Source organism: Rhamphochromis sp. 'chilingali' (genome assembly GCF_963969265.1).
Source record: "Rhamphochromis sp. 'chilingali' genome assembly, chromosome: 6".
NCBI classification, from domain to species: domain Eukaryota; kingdom Metazoa; phylum Chordata; class Actinopteri; order Cichliformes; family Cichlidae; genus Rhamphochromis; species Rhamphochromis sp. 'chilingali'.
In genome coordinates this window covers 40,732,160-40,750,941 of record NC_137933.1, presented here as the reverse complement: position 1 = coordinate 40,750,941, position 18,782 = coordinate 40,732,160, and the positions used below count along the sequence as shown (strand labels likewise).

At 44.4% G+C, this 18,782-nt stretch overlaps 1 protein-coding gene across 3 annotated transcripts in view; it reads left to right on the top strand.

The window, feature by feature from the left end:
* The window catches only part of cngb1a (cyclic nucleotide gated channel subunit beta 1a), a 37,131-nt gene extending 23,201 nt beyond the window's left edge, over positions 1 to 13,930 (top strand). For 2 of the 3 annotated variants that reach the window (XM_080884608.1, XM_080884607.1), the window contains 16 exons: positions 1,335 to 1,436; positions 1,524 to 1,672; positions 1,921 to 2,151; positions 3,305 to 3,513; positions 3,602 to 3,652; positions 4,611 to 4,697; positions 4,777 to 4,841; positions 7,520 to 7,642; positions 8,269 to 8,410; positions 8,505 to 8,664; positions 8,757 to 8,854; positions 9,023 to 9,106; positions 9,192 to 9,310; positions 9,640 to 9,786; positions 10,728 to 10,920; positions 12,194 to 13,930. In XM_080884608.1, coding sequence (XP_080740734.1) covers positions 1,335 to 1,436; positions 1,524 to 1,672; positions 1,921 to 2,151; positions 3,305 to 3,513; positions 3,602 to 3,652; positions 4,611 to 4,697; positions 4,777 to 4,841; positions 7,520 to 7,642; positions 8,269 to 8,410; positions 8,505 to 8,664; positions 8,757 to 8,854; positions 9,023 to 9,106; positions 9,192 to 9,310; positions 9,640 to 9,786; positions 10,728 to 10,920; positions 12,194 to 12,454 — 2,221 coding nt within the window. In that variant the 3' untranslated portion in view covers positions 12,455 to 13,930. The remainder of the gene's footprint in view (positions 1 to 1,334; positions 1,437 to 1,523; positions 1,673 to 1,920; positions 2,152 to 3,304; positions 3,514 to 3,601; positions 3,653 to 4,610; positions 4,698 to 4,776; positions 4,842 to 7,519; positions 7,643 to 8,268; positions 8,411 to 8,504; positions 8,665 to 8,756; positions 8,855 to 9,022; positions 9,107 to 9,191; positions 9,311 to 9,639; positions 9,787 to 10,727; positions 10,921 to 12,193) is intronic. The other variant, XM_080884609.1, reaches the window with a different exon arrangement.
* Positions 13,931 to 18,782: the final 4,852 nt, after the last annotated feature.

Genomic DNA, 18,782 nt, shown 5'->3' with positions numbered 1-18,782 from the left:
TCTTTGAGGTAAGTCGTATGTTCAGATGACGTCTCGGTGGAATAAAAATAAAACAGAGCTACACGAAGCCAAAATCTTTAAAGCAGTTTTTAACCCAAAGAATTAAATTAGAATCACTTTTCACAGTGGTTCAGTCTAAATATCAGGAGAGCAAATCAATATGCTTTCAGATGTGTGGCCACAACTGAAGATTAGCTTCAGAGAGTCTGACAGTGTAAATGTAGGGGAGTACAGAGCTCGAATAAAAGCTTTGTGAATCTGAAACTGTGTTTGAAACCATTAATGAAGCTGACTTGTTAATCTGGTCGAAATTAGAAGCTGGTCTCGCCGCTAAGCAGCCGTGTGAGTAACGTCTTGGGTGGTTATTGGGGCAGTTATTCTAAGGCTACTATCTGAATGAGTCAGTGGAGAGTCTTGACTTTATTGTCATTGATCACTGAGACCAGTTAACAACAGTTTAAAGAGCTTTTTTTCTGCTTCTACTACACAAGTTAGACAACCATCAGTTGATTCAGGGGCCAATGCGATGTTCTGTTGTACCACGATAAACACATCTTTAAGATTGTCTGTCTCCACAGACGGTATGTGAGCATCATATGGACACCTGCGCTTTTGGTGAACTTCTCTCACTATAGTACAATAGTACTGTGACCTCAAAGCAGCCATATTATTGGTCACATGATGTCATTAACCCATTTAATCCCACTGGCAAAATTTTTTGCCGTTTTAACCCTCTATGACACAAAAAGTAAACATATTGTGTGTAGGGGAAGTCTAAGGAGTAAAATTATTTTGCAAAAGGCTCCAACAGCACAAACACGGTGCAGAGGTCCAGTTCAGGGTTCACCATCCCCCTCTGTCACAGAGGCCACGCCCACTAATATTGCAAATTTTAATCCCGATTGGCTCTCTGTTGAAAGAGCAGACAAATTTCTGTCCAGGACTCCCGTCTGGTCCGTGTCTGATGAAGATAAAAGCAAGTCTGAAGTCTGTGTTTGAACTCACAAGAGCTTCGGGTTCTCTGTGGGCCTTGAAACACCAAGCGTCTCCTGGAAATGTTGAAAATGATTCACAGTTTCTGGGTTTGAGCTTTCTTGATTTGACTGAGCTCTCTTCAGTATTGTGATTGGTGCTGTTGTTGATTTGTTGAGCTCACTAACGTTTTAGAGGCATTTTTTATCGTGCTGTGTTCTGGATGGAGGGACTTCCTTTAACCTCAGTAAGAGCATCAGTCTCTGACAGCTTTAATGTGTTCTGCCATTCTGAATCTGGACTAAATGCAGGCTGGAACATCTTATTGTTTCCTCTCCACGTGTCCGTGTTGATGTCTGTAGTGTTGCAGGTGATGTGTCTGCAGACGAGGACGATCCCGAGCTGCTGAGGGTCGGTTTGAAAGTCTGGTCCACTCAGGGAGACCACCTGTCTGCAGACGACGAGTGAGAGAAACCCCACAGACTCACAATGAGCTCCCTGCTTCCATCTGTCTGTCCACCATGTTTACCTTCCCGTTCTTCCTCCTGCAGGACACGTCCGCTGTCGGCGACCAGCGTCGGCAGCGTGGTGGTCCAGGACCGCCTCAACGAGCTCGTCAGACTGTTCAAAGGTCGGACGGAGCGGCAGAAAGAACGGCTGATCGACCCGGACGAATCGGAGGAAGAAAGTCCCGCAGCCTGTACGTAGAAACCGGTTTCACGAGTCAGGTCGAGTCAGAAGCTTTGATAAGATAGAACCAAATCCTGCATCAAAACGCCGCTGCAGTGGTTTGCTCAGTGATTGTATGAGTTTAACAATATTCGTGCATGAAGGATTTGAATAAATGATGAGATTAAACAGTTTGCATCAAATACTGAATGATTTTCAGCTGCATCAGTGTAAAACCATCAAAATGATGTTCTCGCGCTTCCTGTCTGATCCCTACAGCTCCAAGCAAAGCTCCGCCTCCCCCTCCTCCCCCGCCTCCCCCGGGAGAGGAGAAGAAAGACACAGCAGCAGGAGGAGGAGAAGAGGAAAAGGAGGAGGAAAAGGAGTTTAAATTTGAGCTTCTGGGATATGAGGTCAAAATTCCCAATCTGCCCAAACTTCCCCAGATGCCTGGCTGGCTCCGAGCCATCCTGGAGTTCCGCTTCCCCTCGAGCATCGACCCGTTCACCGGTGAGAAATCGAGTTCTCCATCACCGCACTTTTCAGGACAGCCATATTCACCCACTGCTTCAGCTTCTGGAGTTGGGTGGAGATGAGTTTCAGGGGTAATTTGTGACAGAAGGGAAGGGGAGGTTTACAGGATGGCAGTGAGACCTGCTGTGATTCGTTGGCACAGACACAAACACGGGAAGCCGAGCTGAAGATGTTCAGATGTTTATTGGGAGCGAGCGTCCATCAGGGGGACAGCTCAGAGAGGCTCAGATGGTTTGGACATGTGCAGAGGAGGGAGGGTGGAGGATGAAGACGGAGCTGCCAGGAAGACCTCAGTGGAGGTTCATGGATGTAGTGAAGGAGGACTGCAGGGGGTTGGTGTGACAGAGCTGGTGTGGTGGCCCCTAAAGGGAGGAGCCAAGAGACAAAGAAGTAGATTGTTTCCCCGTTGAATGGCAGTGCGCACCTTGCTTTGGTGTCCTTTCACCTTGTCGTGCACCTCTGGATCTTCAAACTCTGGCCCAGCAGGTGCAGCTCGGTCTTTAATATCTTTTCAGAGATAGATCAGTGAGGAGCTCAGAGGGTCCCAGACGAGTGAGAGGGCGATGCTGCAGCAGCATCAGGGCACCTTCTGGAGCAAAGTGTAAAACACAAGCTGTGCAGTCTCTCATGTATCCTGTGGAGGAGACACCTCAGAAGGTGCAGAGAGGCCAGAACACCGTAAGTGCCTGTATCAGGGGTCACAGGGATCTGATGATGTCACACTTGACGCACTGACCATAAAGTTTTAAGGTTGGATCGAAATTTGATTGAACTTGATTTTTATTTGTGGGACGTGGACGAAGTCAGAGGAAGTGAAATCTGGTGAGCAAAGGCCACGCTGGTGGCCAAAAAGTTTCTGAGCTGGTTTGAGATGAAACATGACGCGTCAGGTGAGGTCATCCCCCCGGGTCAGACTGTCACCGGGGGGGACGAATTTACGATGCGCTACACAAAGATCAGGTTCTTGGTTATCTGAAGTTCAGGTCACCACAAACAGGTGGCGCTGCAGTAAGAACATGAAGTTAAATGATAGTCAGCTCTCTGCTACCAGGGTTTTTTTATGGGTTCTTCTTTTTCCGTCATGTACGGAGGTCAGAGAGACGTTTGACTGTGGATTTCTGCCCCATAGACCTGATCTACGTCATCTGGCTGTTCTTCGTGGTGGCGGCGTGGAACTGGAACGTATGGCTGATCCCCGTCCGCTGGGCGTTTCCTTACCAAACCCCCGAAAACATCCACCTGTGGCTGCTGGCCGACTACACCTTTGACTTCATCTACATCATTGATATCCTCGTCTTCCAGCCCAGGTTGCAGTTCGTCCGCGGAGGAGACATCGTGGTCAGCAGAAATGAAACGATAAATAAAACTTTGATTTTATCTCATAAACTCTCACAAACACCTTTGATCTGGAACTTCTTTTCCACAGTGCGACAAGAAGGACATGAGGGAGCACTACATGACCACAGAGAGATTTAAGGTGAGAACTTTGGGCCAGGGCCACCTGGTGGATGGTAAAGGTACTGCAAGCGGGCCACAGGAAGTTAGAAAATACAATGAATAATTAAAAAAAAATTATGTTTTAATTGAGTTTACATTTTAATATTCCCTTTTTAAAAAACAAATCAAATCACTTAAAATAACAAACGTTATTCTCCCTTTGACCTTTTCTCAACCCGGAACTCTCTTTTTTCAAATAGCAGGAAAAACTAAAATGATGAGATCAAAAATAATAATAAAGAAACACAGCTGTCACTAAAGCTTCGGCTGGGATAGAAAAGATTTTCATATTTCTAAAACTGCTGCATTCATCTGAAGTTTAGGATCTGCTGTTGTATATAAAAACCATAACTCTCTGTGGAAGCCTGCATTCTCTCTAACGTCCAGCAGGGGGCGAATGTAAAGTCTGACCTCAGTAAACACAGTTTATAGTCTCAGTCTCTAGTTTTAAATATTAGTACATTAAAGTTGATCTTTATTTTGTGAATCATGGTCACATTACAGGGGAAAAGTGATAAAGCACATTTATGAGGTCTGGCTTCAAAAATCTAAGATGCCAATGGACAAGTCTTAAAAACAGGACCAGTGAGTTTATAAGATGTATAAATATAAACCGGTTTATAAAATCTGGCTTCTAGTGATGGCTGATGTATCTGGTAATGGTCATAATGTGGATGCTAAAATATGTGTACGCTGCTGGAAAAAAGATGTTATAATCCTATAGATTCATGAATCCTAACAAAACAAACGAGTCTGCATCTTTGATATTTTTGCGTCTTTACATTGTGCACACAGTTTTTTAAACTCAGCACAACCTCAGCTGTCTCCGTACTTTATATTCAGGTTCTCTGAATATAAAGTACGGATTGATTCAGATCTCTAGAACTTCTTTAACCCTTTGGTTTCCCCCTGGTGAGTGTTTGCTGTGTGCTTTGCAGATGGACATCATCAGCCTGTTTCCTTTGGAGGTATTTTACTATTTCACTGGAGTCAACTCTCTGCTGAGGTTCCCTCGCCTGCTGAAGGTCAGAAGGTTTTTCTGCTTTGTTCACAGCTGATCTTTGTGGTCGGGATGAACAGCTGACCTCTGTTTTCCTCTCTCAGTACATGGTTTTCTCTGAGTTCAACGACAGAATGGAATCTGTGATGAAGAAAGCGTACATCTATAGGTGAGAAGGTCTCCAGCCTCACTCTCCACTGTTTGTCCTGGACATAACATCACTCAGGATCACTGTTCAGGTTGGAGGTGTGAAGGTGAAAATGTAAAGAAAATGTTTTAAAGACCTCAGCAGTGACCGGTGTCCACCTGTTCCTGTTCCTGTGTTTGATGTTTGAACCCATCCTGGCACAAAATACCAAGACGCACCCAAAATTTGTAGGTCTTCAGATCTTGTCCCATATAATTTGAGGCGTTGTTGATGACATAATGAAATCGTCATCACAGCATCAAACACGCCCGGAGGCAGTAAGTAAACATAAGCCCTCAATTTCTCCACGTAACAGGCACGATGGTCACCCTGGAAGTGTTTCACTTCATTGCTGAGGGTGTAGTTTGTCCCGTTTACCTTCAGCAGGTTTATCAGTCGTTTAGGTCTCAGTCACACAGGCTTGCAGTCCATCCAGCAGCCTTTTGTCTTTACCGAAAGCATATTCCCTGACTGGCTGGTGAGTGGTTGCTGGCTGTTGCTGGATGTCATCAGTCCCAAAGAGTGCGATGCACCAAAACCGTCCATAGGATTGCTGCGGTCGTCTGTTATTTGATGGAAGACTCTGAATTGTCTGTAAACACTAACTGAATTCTTAGCTGCAGTGAAACTTGAAAAAGTGCAAGAAATGGAGAACGTTTGCCTCCAAGCCCATAATGCCAAGATGTGTACAATCAGACACATGCAGTCCTACTGTGAGCAATAACCAGGAAACACCAGGAACTATTCACAAACCAGTCAGGGAAGCACATTCTATATTTGTTACTAAGTTAAGTTACTTGAAAAAAGTAATCAGTAACTAATTACTGATTACTTCCCCCAAAAAGTAATCCCGTTACTTTACTGATTACTTATTTTCAAAAGTAATTAATTACTTAGTTACTTTTTAAAAACACGATTTACACCCTGAATAGGTGATAAAGTGATAGATCTTTCAGCCCAATTCTACTTTTTCTGCATAATCCATCATACAAAATGTAATCAAATGGAAAAGTCTCTTTTTAAAACTTGTTTTATTAGTTTTAATCTTTTAACTTTATGCATCAAGCAAAAATGTAATTATATGCAACATTCTCTGACTGGAAGAAATTAGTTTAACATTTAAACCTATTTTCTGCACATTCCAGCACATAAAATAAAATCTTTTTTGTGTTTACTTTCAAAGTAAGTAAGTAAAACACTGCAGAAAATAAATCAAATCAAAGACTCAGCGGTCCTGTTGCTCTATTTTCACCTGTAAAGCAGGAGTGGGGTAGGCGGAGGTTTACCCTGGTGCAGGTGAGCTGCAGCGGTCAGTTGAAGAATCCGGGGGGGGTGATCGTGGCTCAAGAGTTGGGTGTTCGTCTTGTAATCGGAAGGTTGCTGGTTCGAGCCCCGGCTGACAGTCTCGGTCGTTGTGTCCTTGGGCAAGACACTTCACCTACCACCTACTGGTGTTGGCCAGAGGGGCCGATGGCGCGATATGGCAGCCTCGCCTCTGTCAGTCTGCCCCAGGGCAGCTGTGGCTACAACTGTAGCTGCCTCCACCAGTGTGTGAATGTGAGAGTGAATGAATAGTGGTATTGTAAAGCGCTTTGAGGCATCCCAATATAAATGCAATCCATTATTATTATTAATCCGCGAGTTTCTCTGTGAGTTTCCCATTACGTCGTAGCTACTCGGTGCTTGCTTGGAAGTTTGGGGGGTTTTTTTCGCTGTAAAAAGAAGTTTTCTTCCCACACAGTGAGCAACGGACACTAATGTTTTGGTCACTTTTTATGGAATCAAACTCAAAGTAAGGTCAGTACTTCCACGCTTTAAACGCTGCACGCTCATACTCTCTCCTGCACTCGATATATGATCCACTGTTGATCTGCACACAGCTGTTGTCACGAACGTCGCACTCGCTTACGTCACTGTCATGAGACATTCTCGCAAAAAAAATCATGGTTTTAGTAACGCAGCAACGCAGCGCTCCTACGGGAAAGTAACGGTAATCTATTTACTGTTTTTGCAATAGTAATCCCTTACTTTACTCGTGACTTGAAAAAAGTAATCAGATTACTGCCCATCTCTGATTACCGGAGGTTCCCAGAAGGTTGCCAGTCTTGTCTCTAGCTCTATATGAATCTTCACACATCTAAACTGACAAGTGATGATGTCACAAACCTCGTTAAACTTCTTTTCTCCGATCAGGATAAATGTTTTTTTGACTCTGCCCTGTAAGAAATATTTACCTCAGAGATCATAGAAAATATGAAAATAGCAACATAAAAATGGTAAAATATTACATTTAACAGCATAAAAATATAAAATACACACCCAGAAAAACTATTTTATTCTTTTACTTTAGTTTAGTTTTCAGTGGCAGGGTTCAGGGACATGGTGCAGTTTTTTCAGCTGATAAGAATGGTCATCATTTTAGTTTTATTTTGATGGGAGAAAGTTTTGTCATTTAGGCACCAAAAAATGGCCAAAAGAGTTTTTACCCAGAGCAACAAAAACAGTGTACCATCTGCAAAAAGCCTAAATGCATTCGTAGTGGCCCCAGTTTGGATCCTTGAGGAACGCCCAGGTTAAATATAATTTATTTCAGTAGATCTCTTTCTTGTTGCTGTTCTTGAATTTTTGATGTTATTTTTGTTTCTGCCGCTGTATGTCAGGGTGATCCGAACCTCAATGTACCTGCTGTACTCCCTGCACATCAACGCCTGCCTCTTCTACTGGGGCTCCGATTATGAAGGACTGGGATCCACCAAGTGGGTCTACAATGGAAAAGGCAACGCGTAAGAATTCAGATTTATATTTTTGCAATAAGAAGGGTTCAATGTTAACGATGTGAGACTGATTCTGTCTGTTTCTGGATGTCAGAATGAGGAAGAAAGAGGAAATCTGAATATAGAAGAGCCATAACTGTTTGCTCTTCAACAGGGCAAACAGACTGTATGGCAGTTACGTCATCTGTAAAACTGGAGCAGTGTGATCGTGCTTCATTTTCACTGTGTCTGATTTGGTTATAGTTGTAGCTCAGACATCAGTGGACAGATCTACTAACATCAGGGTCACCGACTTATTGTAACAAAACCTTTTATTCACTGTAATTGACAGGAAATTTCTGATGTGAATGTGTTATACTGTGTCTCTGATCCACAGGTGATGGTTAGTTTGGCCTCACAGCTGTGGCTGGGTTATTGATTGAATTTACCCATATAATTAAATTTTAACTATCACAGATTCGTCAGCTTTATGTTGCATTTTGCTGAAATCCTTGAAGGAATCAAAACCCAGTAGAAGTTTGAATTTTAAAATGTTCTAGGTTCTTCAAATCAGGTTAGAATATCTTAAAAGTGCATTTCCACTAAACTAAAGCTGAAGCTCTTCATGAATCGATGGACTGTTTTCATTCCTGCAGGTACATCCGCTGTTACTACTTTGCCGTGAAGACGCTGATCACCATTGGAGGACTGCCCGACCCAACCACTGTCTTTGAAATCTGCTTCCAACTCATTAATTACTTTGTTGGCGTCTTTGCTTTCTCCATCATGATCGGTCAGGTCGGTAAAACCACCATTTACAGCTCTGCTTCTTTTTGGCCATCCATGACCTAACGTGGTTCCGCCCCCTTTGGTTTTTGGTGCAATGTGTCAGATGAGGGATGTAGTTGGAGCGGCGACTGCCGGGGAGAACTACTACCGTGCCTGTATGGACAGCACGGTTAAGTACATGACCTCCTACAACATCCCTCGCGAGGTCCAGAACCGCATCAAGACCTGGTACGACTACACCTGGAAGAGCCAGGGCATGCTGGGTAAGAAATGTCTGAGAGAAGCTGTCTGAGACCTGGTCCCTGAACGCCTCGAGTTCAAAGTAACAGTGAGCATTGTGGTGTCCCGTGTGCAGATGAGCAGGAGCTTCTGATCCAGCTTCCCGATAAGATGAGGATGGACATCGCCGTGGACGTTAACTACGCCATCGTCAGTAAAGTCGCCCTGTTTCAGGTCAGAAACGGCGAATAAAAAATAAAAACATTTTTATACACATGAATGCATAAATGTGTGTGTGTGTGTGTGTGTGTGTGTGTGTGTGTGTGTGTGTGTGTGTGTGTGTGTGTGTGTGTGTGTGTGTGTGTGTGTGTGTGTGTGTGTGTGTGTGTGTCTGTGTCTCAGGGCTGTGACAGGCAGATGGTGTTTGACATGCTAATGAGGCTCAAGTCTGTCGTGTACCTGCCCGGAGACTTTGTTTGTAAAAAGGTAAGAACGCACCTGTCGAGCCGGCAGAGGTGTTACTGAGCTGATGGTGACACAGACTGTGTGTGTGTGTGTGTTTGTGTTTCAGGGGGAGATCGGCAGGGAGATGTACATCATCAAGCAGGGCGAGGTTCAGGTGGTGGGCGGTCCTGACCTGCAGACGGTGTTCGTCACCATCAGAGCCGGCTCGGTGTTTGGAGAGATCAGGTCAGAGCTGCTTCCCGTCATCCTGTTAAACAATTAAAAACCTGCACGTGGCGGCTGCAAATAAAGACGTTCAATCGTTCTCAGGATGTGCGGCTGGGCAGCACGCCAGACTGAAATATATTATAGATATATCATCATACTGTGATTAGGTTTTGTTAAAATGATAAAAATAAGACAACTTTCATACCACAGAGGGAGAATGAAATTTACCCAACAGGGTGTTAAATGTTTCAAAAAAGTGAAATCATGTCAGTAGATTAGTTTTTCATGATCAATAATCATAATAAAGGATGTTTTGAAAAAACTCTCTGTGGTCTCTGATTGGTCAGTCTGCTGGCGGGAGGCGGAGGAAACCGGCGCACAGCCAACGTGAAGGCCCACGGATTTGCCAATTTGTTCATCCTGGATAAGAATGACCTGGCAGAGATCCTGGTGCATTACCCCGAGTCCGAAAAACTGCTGCGCAAGAAGGCCAAGTAAGACCGAGACCCTGTTAGAGCGGAACGCAGTTTAATTATTTTAATCCAAATGCGAGTCCTTTCACACCGAATTACGACATTTAAACACAACCAGCTCGTCTTCGAGTCAGCATCTTTACTCTCGCAGCAGCAAAGACTTCAGCTACAACCTTCTGGTTTATGGCTGCCATCGTAACCCCAAGAAACCTTCTTGGCATTTTTTAAAGCATATTGTCAGGGTTTATTGGGAAGTTAAGGTGGAGAACTATTACAGAACCTGCTAACCTGCAACACGTTGTCCAAACCACGGCCGTCGGGTGGAGAGACAACGAGGTTAGTGTTTGCGTCCCACCAGCTCTGTTTTATAAACAGCAGTGAAGACTCTCACACTGAGCTGGAAGGGTTAGGTCCTGTTGTCCTGTCACAGTAGGAACACTATTATTAATAAATACTGATTCACTGCATTCATGACCTTGCAGAGTCTGTAGAGACACACTTATGTTACCACAGTTTACAGATGAATACCTGAGGACAGATTTGTACTTTAACCAGCCGGACTCTGGTCACCATCCGGCTGGAGGCGGATCCAGCATGTCAGTAAAGCAGCCCCACTTGCTAATAACAACCATCAGTTAATAGGAGGCTGATTGTTTCTGCTGCTTCCTCAGCTCGCCTTCCTCTCGTTTGTCTGATCTCTCTGTCTGGGACAGGATTAGACTCACCTCTAATCAGCTCACGGCGCTCGCTCTAGTTTGTGTTTGAGAATCGGGTCAGCTCATTGAGGTGATCCACCTTCCTTTATCTGCTCAGTCAGGCCATGGCGCTGAAGCAGACCGGCCGGAGCCGCGGCAGCCGCCGGAGCTGCTGAATGTCAGATTGTGGAGGTTTGGAGATGTAGGAGCAAGGTTTTCAGTTTCTGAGCTTGTCTGGACTGCCGCCCTGTGTTTGTCTTTGTGCAGGAAGATGCTGACAAAGGACAAGAAGCCGGAGGAGAAGGAGGAGGGTAAAGGTGCAAAGACAGTCATCCCGCCACGACCGGACACACCAGAAATGTTCAAGGCCGCCCTGAAGGTGACGGAGCAGGCAGGCATCGAGGGAACCTTCGCCAAGCTGAAGAAAGTATACAGACCGTCTGAGGCGGGAGAGGCACAGGTAGGCCAGCATCACCACATCACCCCTGTGCAGCTGCAGGGAAGGAAGGATAGATAGATAAAGTGAGGAGACTGAAAGGTTCTTTTCAGTGCTTTATTCAGTGACTCCACCAGAGCAGCTTTGAATGATTCACAGTTTATAATAAGCCACCTTAATCTGATGCTGCACTGTTGTGGAGGCCCTCACGTTATCCCTTGTCTGAAATGAGCTGTTTAACTCCTCCTCTTTAAACCAGCTTTATTCTGACTGGGTCTTCTTCATGGACAGAAGGTTTGATCAGCAGGTGGGAGGGGCTACTGCGTCCACTGCCATATTAGGAATATCAGTAATGTGTCAAAACTGAAATGAAACGATTCATGTCCTAATGCGTGCTGATTGGTAAGAAACAGATTTAGAACATCATCCCTTGATAGAAATGTTCATATAAAAGCTAATTTGCTCGTTTGTTTTCGGGAAACATTCACCTCAATCACTAAAACTGCTTGACCTTAACTTACTTGATAACGTTAAACGCTCTCAGAACCTGGATCAGCTTTTATTTTTGTGCCCACATAGAGTTTTCTCAAATTAGCAGACTCCATTTCTTAGGTAGAGGTAGCTAACGTTAGCTAATGTTAGCTCATGTCAGCTAATGTTAGCTAATGTTAGCCATGGAGTTCTGTAGAGGAGCAAAGCACCTGGGAGACAGCACAAACTAGGAGGGAAGGAAGGAACAGTGGGGGGCGGTAAGGAATTTTAGAAAAAAAGTAGAAATGATGAAAGAAAGCAAGGAGGAGGTGAGGAAGGAAGTAACGGTGCAAGGAAGAAAGGAAATAATAAAGAAGTGAAGAAAGGAAAGGTGGAAAGAAAAGAAAGCAAGGAAAGAAGGGAGGAAGGAAAAGAGGAAGGAAGGATGTTTGTGAAGGAAAGAGGAAATAAAGGAAAGGAGCAGTTAGAAAGGAAGAAAGTGAGGAAGGATGGAAGGTAAAAAGAAGAAAAGAAGAGTGGGTAGGAAGAAAGAAAAGATGGAAGGAAGAAAGGAAGGGTGGAAGGACAGGAGAATGAAAGTTGGAAAGGAAAGAAGGAATAAAGAAAAGCATGAAGGAAGTAAAAAGAAAGACTGTAAAGGAAAGATGGAAAGGAAGGAAGATAAAAAGGATCAAAAATTAATCGTGGGTTTTTCAGGATTTGGATTTTTCCTGTGTGTTTTGGAGACGCCCTTAGAGACCAGCAGCAAAGGAAAGTCATTTTGTCCTCCATCTTTCATCCTGTCCTTTCCTTCTTTGTTCTTCAGGCTCCTCCCTCCATTTCTCCAATCCCGCCCCCTTCTCCAATGCACCGCCGGTCTCCGGTACCCCTGAGTCCAGCTCCGGAAGACGGAGAGGAAACGGTGGCAGAAACAGCCGACAGCTCGGTCATCATCAGGATGACGCCGCGGCACAAAGGGGAGGAGGTTCTCACCGTGGAGATGAAGGCAGGAGAGAGAGGGGGGGAGGAGGAGAAGGAGGAGAAGGAGGAGACGAAGGAGAAGGAAGAGGAGCCGTCAAAGGAGTGAGCTGACAGGAAGCTGCTGCCCTCCACCTGCTCCAAGGAGGAAACAGGACACTCTCAGGTGTAGGACATGCTTCTTCTTCTGTGGTGGATTTTATTGTCACAGAAAAACACATTTCATCTAAACTGTCACATGACAGGAAGGAAGGAGAAGAATGATGTAAATGAAAGGAAGCAGGAAATAAAGCAAGGACGGAAAGAATACTTCCTTCTTTTCTTCCTTCCTCCCACCTTAATTCAGGTTTTTTCAGGTCTCAGAGCTTCAGAGAACTTTGATCTCACGGAGGTTACTGTCTGGCTGCAGTACCGTCTTTGGCCACACGAACTGACTTACATGTACCAGCCATTAGAACCCAGAGGGGCGCTGTTTCACCACGCAGGAGGAGTGTGTCTGTAACAGAAATGATTAAAGAAACTCATTTTCCCAGAATCCCCGGTTTCTGTCCTGCAGCTTCTTAACCACTGACTTTCTGGGGCCCTCCCTCAGCTGATTTTAGAGGCATGTGTTGGGAACTACAGGAAGCAGCCGGAAGAAGAAGAAGAAAGGCGTGAGCTGCGTCTTCTTCATGTAAAAACAGACTGAACATGTATTTGTGGCGTGTGAGAGATCTGACAGCCGCTGATTGATTTTCCACCGAGAGCTGCTCGATAACGCTGTCTGACATCAGCTGAGCTCTGAGGACATCCAATGATTTTAGCCGGCAGCTTCCAGGTCATTCAGGGTCACCAGGATGACGGTTCAGGGTTAGCGGGTCAGTTTGGACCTCTGAGTCATGAGGTCTTCATCAGCACGCACAAAAGTGCAGCATATATTTTAATGTCTGAACATGTTGCTTTTCCTATAACACAGTAAAAAATATCATAGTTAGAACAAATGGTTCACTGTTTGAACTCTGGAAGCTTGTTTCTATCATAGAAAAAAAGATTTTCTGCCATTTATGAACCAAAATTTGCCCAAAAAGTTTGACTAAGTAAGATAAAATTTGGGGATACTGAACCTGAAATTTTGAATTTATGATGTCAAAAATGTACTGAAACAAGCTTCTGTTCATAACAAAAACCGCACATGAAAAATCTAAAATAAGCAATTAAAAATGAAATCATGAGGCAAGCTTTAATACAATAAAGCCTACAGTCATTTTAGCTGTAGCTGCTGGAGGGCGCTGCTGAGCTTTATGATAGGATAAAGAGCCTGGGGGTAGAAGCTCCTGCCCACAGAGCTGCTGCAGTGTTTATACAGGACAGGAAAAGCTTCAGGAAGCGCAGGAAACTGTGTCGGCCGAGCCGAGAAAAAGGCGGGAAAACAGAAACAATGCAGCACAGGAAGCTTCGTGATTACTGCTGATTGTCGAGAGTAGAAGAAGAAACATGTGACAGTGCTGCTTTGGCTCAGAATTCAGGTTTTATTGTATTTGTACTGAAGCAACGACGTCACTGTAAGAATTAAAAACCAGTTTGTAAATAAAATGATTATAACGAGCGTCTGTGTTTCAGCTAAGATTGCTGCACATTTCATTTCTTCATATTTTGTAGGGAAACATGCAAACACACATGGAAATAAAGGCAAAATCAGAGTTTGCGCGACTCCGGTGAGCTTAAAGCGAATATTTGGTGTAGCACCTTTATTCTCAGGGCTTCTTGAAGGATGTTCAAAGCTCTTCTTTGGGTGTTTCTGCCTTTCCTTCTGTTCTCTGTCAGGATGATCCCACACTGCTTCAGTAACGCTGAGGTCCGACTCTGGGGAGGCCGACCCATGACCGATAGACCAGGTGTGCTTTTACGGCATTGTTATGCTGAAAATGAAGCTGCTGCCAATATGCACATAGTAATAAAACCAGACATAGCAATAAAATAAAAAATAATAATGAATCAGTTATCCACAGAGTTAAAAGCCAGGGAATAAAAATAGGTTTTTAACAAAGACTTAAAACTGGCACTGATGCAGCCTGTCTAATGTGGAGAGGAAGGTTATTCCAAAGCATCGGCGCAGCAACAGAGAACGCTCGGTCTCCTCTAAGTTTCAGCCGTGACTTTGGGACCGAAAGCAGCAACTGCTCAGCTGACCGAAGGGAACGAGTGGGGACGTGGGGCTGTCAGACAAATAAACAGGTGCCAGACCATTTTAGAGATTTAAAAACCAATAAAAGGACTTTAAAACGGATCCTAAATTCAATAGGAAGCCAGTGTAAAGAGGCCAAAATCGGAGTGATGTGATCAAATTTCCTTCTGCCAGATAAAAATCGTGCTGCAGCATTTTGCACTAATTGCAAGCGTGACAAACTGCCCTGCCCAACCCCTATTAAAAGAGAATTGCAATAATCTAAACGTGAGGTAATAAAGGCATGAATAACACTTTCCAAGTCACGCTTGGAAAGAAAGGGCTTAACCTTTGATAAACATCTGAGTTGATAAAATGCTGATTGTACAGAAGTGCAGAATTTTAACTCCGAGATTTGTGATCAAACTCTTTAGTTGGGAAGTCAAAGCTGCAAGATCAACATCCGGAGTATGAGAAGAACGATTTGGGCCGAATAAAATTGCTTCTGTCTTCCGATCATTAAAATTTAAAACGTTTTTTGCCATCCATGCTTTGACATCAGTAAGGCAGTCAAGCAGAGGTCCAGTTGGGAGACTATCAGAATGACTAAAAGGTAAGTAGAGCTGGCAGTCATCTGCGTATAGATGGAATGGCACTTTATGCTTTCGGAAAATCGCGCCAAGAGGCAAAAGGTACAACGAAAACAATAACGGCCCAAGAATAGATCGCTGTGGCACACCCCAAAGCAGAGGGGCCACAGAGGATGAAGCCGACCCCAACTTAACACAAAAGGTCCTACATAAGAGATAGGACTTTAACCACAAAAGTGCCAAACCAGAAATTCCCACACAGTGCTGCAAGCTGGAGATCAGCAAATCGTGATCCACTGTGTCAAATGCAGCGGTCACATCCAACAAGACCAGCACTGCATATTTACCACAGTCTGTTGCTATCAGGAAGTCATTCATAACTTTTACGAGGGCTGTCTCCGTACTGTGGAATGGCTTAAAGCCGGACTGAAAGATTTCTGACAATTTAGAGTCATTCAAGTAGTCCATCAACTGAGTATAAACAATCCTTTCCAGAATCTTACTAAGAAAGGGAAGCTTAGAGATGGGTCTAAAATTTGACATGACTGAACTGTCTAAGCCCGGTTTCTTAAGTAAAGGATGCATGACTGCATGCTTAAATTACCTAGGTACCTGACCAGACAAAAGACTAGTATTAATAATGTTCAGAATGTGTGGTCCGATGATAGGAAATACCTTTTTAAGAAAACGGGGAGGAACAACGTCATTTGGAGAGCCACACGGTTTAGCATTCAGCACAAGTTTCTCTGAATCAGATAAAACAATTGGTAGAAAAGCAGAGAACAAACTTGAGCAAGAACCATGCATGGCTGGGTCAGCAATAGGTAGAGTCGGAGGTCTCAAACTAGCAACCTTGTCCACAAAATAATTAAGAAACTTATTAGCCGTCAGTGATGTGTTTCTGTGACAGGCGGCTCGTAACAAAGAGCCTGAAGCTCAAACAGGTTCTTTGCTAACTTGTCTGTTACGTGTCGACACAACACCAATTCATCCCTTCAGTTGGGAGCCTTTTTATGCTTGAATGATTCATAGATTGGGATTAAGAGGTTTAAGCAAACAAAAGCATTCCTCTGAGAATGGTCATCCCAAAGACTGGAAATGAACCTCGTGACACCAAGTCTGACTGCTTAATATCAGCATGGACTTTGCTTCCAAGTGTCGGTCCTTTAAAGCTCGCACTCTGTCACTCAACCATCCGGATGTGTTCCATCACTTCCATGACCACAGGTGTAGAAATGCAGATAGCTTCTACAAACCTGAAGGCACTGAGACCAAAGTCATCAGGTAAGTGTTCACTGAGCTGAGGTGAGGCTCCTTGTCTCATAGACGTCCTCCTCTCACTCCTGACCAGCCACAGCAGATGATTACCAGGTTTCTTCCTGTTAAAGGGGAGTTTTTGCTTCCCACTGTGGCCATGTGCTTGCTCATAGAGGGGTTGCGTGATTGTTGAGGTTTTCTCTGTGTTATTGTAGCCCCCTGCTGGCTGTTGCAAACAATGCAGGTCTAGGTCGTCACTCAGAGGCTGTGTGTCTCTTATAAACACTGCATGGATGCAAACTGTTGTTTTAGAAAACAGGAAGGTATTTGGGGGGTTTCGGTTTGTGATCTCGAGTCGATTAACGATCTCTGCGTTTCCTTGTTTTCAGCACTGATGGAAAAACTATGAAACCCTTCAGTTTACCTTTAAAGAGGCTGCTGTCTTTAACTGCTTCACTGTTTGAGGCCTTGATGTGTTTCACGTGTTTGTGTGAGCATAAGAGGTGCTGCCTTCAGGGTCCATGGGTAAACATAAACTCTCTTAACTGAAACTAAACTAAAAACTAAAACCAGATGTGAAAAAAATACTTTCTTAGTAGAAATAGAATATAAACTATACTTGCAAAGTAAAATGGGCGATCGTGGCTCAAGAGTTGGCAGTTCGTCTTGTAATTGGAAGGTTGCCGGTTCTGACAGTCTCAGTCGTTGTGTCCTTGGGCGAGACACTTCACCTACTGCCTACTGGTGGTGGTCAGAGGGCCCAGTGGCGCCAGTATCCGGCAGCCTCGCCTCTGTCAGTGCGCCCCAGGGTGGCTGTGGCTACAATGTAGCTGCCATCACCAGTGTGTGGATGTGTGGATGACTGAATGTAGTGTAAAGTACTTTGGAGTCCTTAGGGAATAAGTAAAGCGCTATACAAATACAGGCCATTTACCAAAATCTAACATGTCAGTTTTAGTTTCTGTTAGTTTGATCAAACGTGAAGAAGCTGAAACTCAAAAATGAAACTGAAACAAACAAACCTGCACGTCCTCAAACCAAAGTGAACAAATGAACAATACAAACATAAAAAGCTTCCTTTAAACGTGGGTGTTGTGTGAAGTCTTTGGCTTCTTTAGACAGAAAACGCTGAGTTAGTTCAAAGGTTTAATTGTGCTTTGATTAAAATAAGACGATTTTAGATTTCAGACTTCTTGCTGGATCGCGGCAACTATTTCTAAGTGATTTTTGAAGCTTCCTGATGGATATCAGTGAGGAGACGAGGACAGGAAGTGGAAATGACTCTCAGCCCAAACACATGCGCTTCACATGTTCAGCTCTGACTGAGTAATGGTTTCATAACCTCAGAGAATATGGAATTTTTCTCACAGCAGAGACCTGCGGGTCATCCTCGCACGTCCTGATTGGCTGCAGTGTTTGAGACTCAGCCCTATAACAGACCCACAGGCCTCCAGCCTCCACGTCGCCGTCTTTTTCCACGAAGCCTGAGGTGGAAAATCACCAAAAGTCTGAAGCCACACAGACGTCTGTGGGATATGATGAAACTTCCACCACCAGTAAAATGAAATGCAGCAGCAGCAGAACAGACTGGGAGGCTTCCAGTTGCTGGATGAAACTGGTGGGAGGTGCATTGGAGAGCATTTTCATGTGTTCATCAGTTTTCCTGTGAATCTTGAAACCTGCAGCTCAGCAACAGATGTGCCTGCTGACAGATGCTGAAAGATTTTTACACAAAGCAGCGACTGAAATAGCCGCTGACAACATTTTAAAGGTTAGTCTGATAAAACAGAATATTCAGGAGGAGGCGTCACGCTGCTGTTTGCATCTTCTCCCTGTGCCTGTTTGGGCTGTTAGATAAACTGCTGCTGGATCCAGAGAACACGTGGGTCAGTTTGCTGCTCGCTCTGCCTCATGGATAACTGTGCGCTCACCTTGGTAATGACAGGTTTCTGCTGTGGCGACAGTCTGAGGACCAGCTGCTTGTTTCGGTGCACACACGATGCATTTCTTTCTCCGAGGCTTAAAGATGAAGCTCTGCGTGACCTCAGGTCCTTTCCGTTTACTTGCATGGACAGGAAGCGACACATCCAGATGTTCAGAATGAACGTTCTCCTGTTCTCCTTCATATTGATTTGGGGATTTCTGCATGAAGGTAAACCTGGCCTCCTCATAAACCCCATGGCAGCACTGAGCCAGAGGAGCAGCACTATGCAGCGCACCGTTGCAGGGCAGGTTCCTGCATCTTTTTTCAAATGGTTAACATAGTGCCAGTTCAGTTCAGTTTCATTTACACATCATCAAATCACAACAACAATCACCTCAAGGTGCTTTATATTGTAAGGTTAAGATGCTAATAATACAGAGAAGACCCCCAAACTCAAACATCCTCCTATGAGCAAGCAGGAAAAGCCCGATTTAAACGAGAATCCTAAATCTTTAAATCTGCT